The 7,244-nt window shown below is 39.5% G+C and overlaps 1 protein-coding gene across 1 annotated transcript; it reads right to left on the bottom strand.

Annotated features, from left to right (window-relative positions):
- Positions 1–2,372: 2,372 nt before the first annotated feature.
- Positions 2,373–6,728, bottom strand: rpl7 (ribosomal protein L7). Its single transcript, XM_080049913.1, has 7 exons — positions 6,681–6,728; positions 6,085–6,184; positions 5,796–5,962; positions 5,018–5,155; positions 3,721–3,830; positions 2,848–3,063; positions 2,373–2,419 (listed from the first exon to the last, which is right to left on the bottom strand). Exons 1-6 carry the CDS (start codon positions 6,692–6,694, stop codon positions 2,855–2,857), a joined length of 738 nt encoding a protein of 245 aa, XP_079906039.1. The 5' UTR covers positions 6,695–6,728; the 3' UTR covers positions 2,373–2,419; positions 2,848–2,854.
- Positions 6,729–7,244: the final 516 nt, after the last annotated feature.

Raw genomic sequence — 7,244 nt, 5'->3', positions numbered from 1 at the left:
GTGATAGAAATGTAGTTTTCTGAGCAGTTAGATTGGTTAGCTCTAACTATGGATATTCATAAACGTGTATTGTGCTAAAAATGATAAATATTTAATTAATTTTAAATTCCATTTCCAGGAAGGACATTTTTGATGGGATAAATCATATGATTAAAAAAATAATAATTGCATTCAGAAATGCAGTTCCTTTTGTTGATTTGAAATCCTTATTCGTCTTTGACCCACAACCAAGAAAGCCACATAGGGCCTACCTTAAAAAATATTGTGTTTCATGCTTGGTTCTTTATCAAGTAGCCTAATTACTTAAACTATTCACATTTAGTGCTGTGTGTAAATGCTCTTGTGTATTTTCTATGCAACTAGGCCTACTGATCAGAAGCCTAGTTGTGAGTGACCCCTGCAGTCAGAAGCTATTCAAGCTAACGACTAAACATGAAGATGGGGATGCTCGGCCTCAGGAAAGAGGAGGGTCACCAACCTTTTTGAACCAGAGGGCTACTTCATACGAAGGGCACCCAGTTTGATACTATTCTGAAATAACAAATTTGCTCAGTTTGCCTTTAGTTATATTAATGATGTTCATCTATGTGCTTCTCAAATGGTGGGGCGCGCCCCCCTGGGGGGTCGCCGTGAGTTGTCAGGGGGGGCGCGGGCTGCCTTGATTTCCAACTGACAAAAAATAATTTTTTTTTTTTTTTTTTTTTTTTTTTTTTTTTAAGTGCTAGCAAGCGCTATGTGTGCTTGTGTATGGTCATATCCGCGCGAAAGGCCGCGATTTGCAGTAAATAAATGTCCACATGTCTCCAAGTGTCTCTGTAGGTTATTTAAAAAGAAATCAAGCAAGTAGACTAATAATAACGTTAATTAATTATTGGTTATCGCATGACAGAAGGCCTATTGGCCTATAATAATAAAAAAACACCACCTTAACTATGTTTACAGTTTAAATTTTTTTTGAATGAAATGCAAACCTCAGTGAATCATTTGCTCTTGTTTCTGTCCTGAGATTCACACAGACTGAGCAGTCTTGTTTAAATTTTACAAATTGAGCTAATAAACTGAACTTTGAATGTTTTTGCTGCAGAAGTTATCTCAGCTAATTGTTGTTATCTAATTTGATAATAAGGTGATTGTATGCAGAATGCTCGTGCCAGAAACTCATACAGTGGTTTTGTACGGATAAATAAATAAATATTGGCAGGTTCTCAATAGTATTTCAATTTAGGGGGGGCGCGAAAAAATTTCTGTCCCCTAGGGGGGGCATGACAGAAAATAATTGAGAAGCACTGATCTATGCGAAGACACTGATCTTGTTAATGATTTCTCACAATAATGACTTAAGGTGAGAAACAGATTATGCTATTTTTAGAAGAGGCCTGAGGGCGCCTCACATGGTACTTGCGGGCTACCTGGTGCCCGCGGGCACTGTGGTGACCCCGATAAATCCATTAAAGGATCAATACTTTCACATGACATTTTTAAAACATTGGCTCAGAACACAAGGAACTCAAACTCTACACCAACATTCAGACGCATCAACATGCTTACGGATATAAAAAGCGTTGATTGTATTTCTTACCCTCCAACTATGAAGTCGCTAACAAAGGCTGACCAATCCCTGGTCTCTACAAGAGATAAGATGGTGTTCAGCTTTCATTTGACATACAATTAAGCTAGCAGCATCTGAACGAGTTCACTAGATACATGGAGCACGCTTACTCACGGCTCAATGGATGCATCACAGGAAATGTCCTCCTCATTGGATTATTTTGTCTGGAAGTTGCTTGTCGTCCACCGGATCGCATCCCGATGTTCCTAAATGCTGGATATGCAGCCGCGACAGGGCCGCGCGGGCTGCAATTCGAGCTTCCATCCGACATTAAAGCCTTTGCGGTAGGTAGCGACGCGTTAACCTGGAAAGCCATCATGTTGGAGCCGCCATGCGATAATGCAAGACATTAACTGCTTATAGGCCAAATATAACACACATGTCCATTGTAACTGAAGGTTGGTACCAAGAATTCATCCCCGAGCAGCACAGCTAGGCGGCAGCTCACTGTGGTAAATGCTACCGAGTCACCGTGTCGCCATGGAAACAGGCTTTATAAAAAACCGTTACTCAGACCATTTTTCAGTTCAGTGGAGAGGTAAACCAACATTTAGGTTTGCTGTCTCATAAAACAGTGTTTTTCAGCCATCTCAAATTGTTTGTACTTAATATCTGTACTATGTTGTCATGTCAGGAGTTATTGATGGGCTTATTCATGGAAGGCAAACAATTATTAAAAAGAGAGACTGAATTAAGTTGAGGGCAAGAAATTAAAAAAGAGAACATTCATGAAATGGCTCAATCATACAAATGACAAACAAGGTTTTTTTTTCCTTTGTTTTTATTGTACACTTTGAGTCCTTTGAAAACCTGAAAAAGACAGAACACATTGTTAAAAGGAGAAACTAAACCTGGTTGCATTGATTTGTACCAGATACTAAATGATGTCTACTAGATAAACATAGTTCAGTTCAGAACGCATGCAAAATTACATTTAAGACTGGCATCACACTAACACTTAATACAGAGTGTAGGCAAAACACCTTACACAACTTTAACCATGTTAGAATGGTTTAAACCCAAGATGTGTCATCATATTACTCCTCCGAGTCTACTTCAGAATAAAACATCTTCAATGTGCAATTTGAAAAGGAATGGCTAATGTGGTTTCAGACATAATTGGCTTATTTTCAATTGTTTTCTCTCACCATAGTCGATAAGATGGGGAAAAAAGATAATGCATCATTAACCACACCTAATGAGCTATGTATTGTTTCTGCACAGTTCCTACAACTCACCATAACTTCAGTTCATCCTCCTGATCATTCTGTTGATTTGATCCTCCCTGTTGCCAGCGTCTCCTCCCTCCACAAAGTGTGTGGTCTTCTTGTTCATACCACCACGGGGTGACGACAGTTTGAAGGGCCACAGGAAGTTGTTGGCTGGCTTGAAGTTCTTTCCAACTGTGTAAATCTCGTGGATAAGATCCTCAACACAGATGATGCCATATTTGCCTGCAGATCAAAAAGCAATGAGTTTAACTGTATAACCTCACCTCTACTCAGATTTCAGAAATCAATGAATGTATGAAATATTACTACAAACAGAAATTGTTAAGTTTTAAATTGTCAATGGGCAACTCTGCACCGATAAGCAAAACGTTTCCCAACCAGACTGGACTATCTGACATTCCAGACTTCTGCCAAGTTGTAATTTAAGTTCAGACTGAAAGTTCCCTTTAGACTGTTCCAATAAGAATTAACTAAACTGTACTAGTCTGAGCAAGGGTAGAACTATATTAATACAACCTAATGGTTACTGTTCAAGTTACTGACATGTGGTTTCAGACAAAACTGGCTTAGTTTAGTTTTTTTTCTCACCATGGTCGATAAGACGGGGAAAAAAGTGTGCATCATTAACCACGCATAGCCCTATGCCTTTACTCAACTGTAGATTGTCAAGTTTTAATTCTACTTTTCAAACTGCAGGACCTTATCTAAAATTAAGAAGCCCAGAGATGAAGCATACTCTGTAACTCCCTCAAGAGAAATGCTCATGATAATCTTAATTGGCCATGATTGAAATTAAGTTGTTCAAGAACAATCTTTACATCAAGTTGCACCTATACACAAACTTTCAGTTAGGTTATAAAAAGTCTTAAACGTCCATACCGAGGGCCTTCTCAACCAGAGCGTTGTCGGAGAGGGCGATGCGCTGTTTCCTCATTCTGCCATGGCCACGTTTGTAGATGAGCTCACGGACAGACTTCAGGTTGGGGTATCTGGGCCAAAGACAGGTCATACAGATTATGATAGGCGCTCAAAACATGTAGTTCACAATAGGGCTGCAACTAATTCAACAAGTAGAATTGCACTTGGGTTGTATACTTCAGACACAAGACAATTTGATTTCTTATTTCCAAAAATAAAATAAATAAGTGCAATTACTTAAAACTAAACCTATATTTACAATTTCCATGTTTAAAACAAACAGTGTTAATTTTGTATAGCCACTTAATTTGAGCTCTTACACCTAATTCAGTTCAGGTTTTGTAAAGGTACTTTGCAAAATTATACCATCAACCTAACCATATTCACCACCCCTGAAAACATACAGCACTCTGGGTCTTGTCCTCACTGGTTAAAAGGCAAAAAACCTGCTCTGATATCATTTTAGGTTGCGATCAGAGGGGCTACATGCTTTAAGATTTGGACCTCTAAAGCAATGCGGCTATGTGATTTGACAATAGATGAGCAGTTATAAATGAGCAACCAGTCACTGACCGGCTACCCAATGATCAAAGTTTTACTGAAATTACGTTACATGGCATTGGCATCATCCCGCAGATGTGACCACACAAAGCCAATCTACTGTTCACTGGCAGTGTGGGGAGCATGTCCAACTGCAATCAGGTTGAATGCTATAAACTTTGGAGATTTGGAAATATTAGTTACTCAAAAGCAAATCGAACACTTGTCATTACAAGTTGGAGACAGGTTACTATGGCACCAGTTAACTTTATTTATTTGGTCAAGCCACGTTATTTTCTCTTACGGCACAACTCGTCCATTTCAAACTTCAAGCTCCGAAATATTTACATTTATCATTAACTCAAAAGTGGCCTTTGTGTTGCCATGTCACCTCCAGCAATTAAGTTTGACATTAGATCACATTTTTTTCACAGACATTTGATTTCCTCCGTCCTAAATTACTTCATATCAATCCAAAAACTTGAGATAAATTAACTTAATTTTTTATTATAGTTGTGTGTTTAGTACCCATTGTAATGGAATGTGGTTTCAGACAAAACTGGCTTAGTTTAAGTCAGTAATCACCATGGTCGATAAGATGGGGAAAAAAGTTGAGCATCATCAACCACATTCCAGAGATAAAACATGTAGTTTTGAGGAACTCCTGCCTCAATCGTTGGGTCTACGTGAAGTTTTAGAGATGACAATGTAGTCTTACCCCCAAGCAATGTACGGCTCGGCAATCCTCAACATGTTGATTGAAGCCTTGTTCAACCTGACAAACACACCATTGAAGATCTGGCGCAGACGGAGCAGCTGCAGAACTTTGCGGACCTTGGGGCTGACACCATTGATACTAGGAAAGACAAATTCAGATGTTGATTAGCATCCAAGTAAGCATCATTATGCACCTGGTGGATTCTACTCAGTGGTTTCAGAAATAATTGGCTTATTTTGCAAATTTGTATCAGCATAGTCGATAAGACGGGGAAAGAATTTGCATCATCAACCACACAATTAACATAGCATCTCGAGACAAGATAAAAGTATACTTTACATGGATTGCAAATTAATAAAATGTAAACACTAATAAATGTAAGTGCTTTCATGCCAACAGACCCCTTATTTGCAGCAAATGATTAACTTTTAATTTGTGCCAACATTTGAACTGCTTGACAAGTGAGGAGCAACATGTACACATGTGCTCCGATCATTTAAACATGCAGAACAGCTTGAAACTGTTTTTGCAGAACTAGCATCCAAGACAGCTACATTTAAAACAGATGAAGAGGTTTTCTCAAGATTAGATTTAGGGGACAACCTGTAGCAACATGGGCACTTTCAACCACTACTTAAACAGCATGGCATGTGAACATGAATAGATGCACAAACAATCAACATATTTAGTATTGTCTTGTACGAGTTCTAGCAAGCAATCCATGTAAATGTAACTCTTTTGTATGTCCATATGTACCCAGAGTATGGGCATCACTCACCCTCTGATCCTCATGACAAAGGCCAGTTTGGGCTCAGCTGGCACATAGAAATTTCCCACTTTGCGAGCAGTGCGACTCATGCGGATTTCACGCCTGTACATCTGCCTGTACTCCTTGTGGTACTTCTCAGCCCTCTTGTAGATCAGTTTCCTGGTCACTTTGCGGCTCTAGGAACAGGAGGGAATGCATGCTAATTTACTTATAGAACGACATCACAGAACCAACAGATAGACTAGAGTTCAAACAGGTTCTTACTTCAATGGGCCGCGATATCAAGCATCCTACTTACTTTTTTCTCAGCCAGCATGTTCTTCAGGCGTATGGCCTTAGTGGCCGCATAGGCCTTTCGCCTTTTCAGAAGGCTCTCAGGGACCGCCGGAACTTTTTTTCTGTTAAAAAAGCAAAGTATAGCTTTAGCACCAAACTGAAGACATGTTGATATGATCTACCATCCCCACATTGCTGACGTAGACTAGGGAAACAATTCCTCCTCGCCGCTGGTAGCTGCTAACTTGCTAACCCTGTCCACTACCGGCATTCCAACTGTATGGTTAAGTCCCTTGAACATGTCTACAAAGCAAAAATATCATCAAAGACGCTGCAAACCTATTTAAACAGCTAACTCTTAACTAGCTGTACACGTTAACAAGGATAACTTAATATTTACTGACTGCATACTGTGTAGACAGCCATGATGTACTAGACCAGAGCTACACGTAAAATCCATTAAGTGGTCAAAACAACAATGTAGTTGACAAAGCCCAACAATACTACTTGAGTTATGATGTATGCGGACTAAACAATCTATCCAAGGTGTAAACATAATACGGATGGTCATTAAAACACTGGATGAACTTAGATTTTAAAACGGCAGCAAACACTCACTCTGCGTCCGCCATTGCGTCCACCGAGAAAGAGAAATTTTCTTCTGCGCATGTCCGCATTAAAGGATTTCGGACCTCCACGGGCTGCCCTTCCTGCTGCCTGAGTTAAACTGTTCTTTCATTGGTTGGTTTATGGGTTTACCCCCCTACCTCATGGACCTATTAGTAAGTATAAATAGCCTATAAAACAAAGGAAGAATGCAAAGGTAATTGTATTTTTGATATAAATGACATCAGTTTGTTGTTGCACTCTCTTGTAATAGTGTTAGCTGAATGCCCCCTAAATTCATATGCCATATCTCGGCACATTTTTATTTAGTTTTATTTGGGTACTGGTATTATTTACAAGTTTGACAACACATTCTAACGCTATGTTAACTCTAATATGTCCATTCTGTCCTCCATGAACGTATTTTCTGCACTTAATGTGTTATTGTTATGAAGGAAAGACGGTCTACTGCACGCGTGTGACGTTACTACTTTCCGTGCTGCAGGTGATGATGGTAATGCCCTCGCTGAGCCGGCAGAGGGCGCAAACACTTCATTTTGCAGAGCAGGGTCACAG

The sequence above is a fragment of the Ammodytes marinus genome, assembly GCF_949987685.1.
Source record: "Ammodytes marinus genome assembly, chromosome: 21".
Taxonomy (NCBI): domain Eukaryota; kingdom Metazoa; phylum Chordata; class Actinopteri; order Uranoscopiformes; family Ammodytidae; genus Ammodytes; species Ammodytes marinus.
This window is presented reverse-complemented; position numbering and strand designations above follow the sequence as displayed.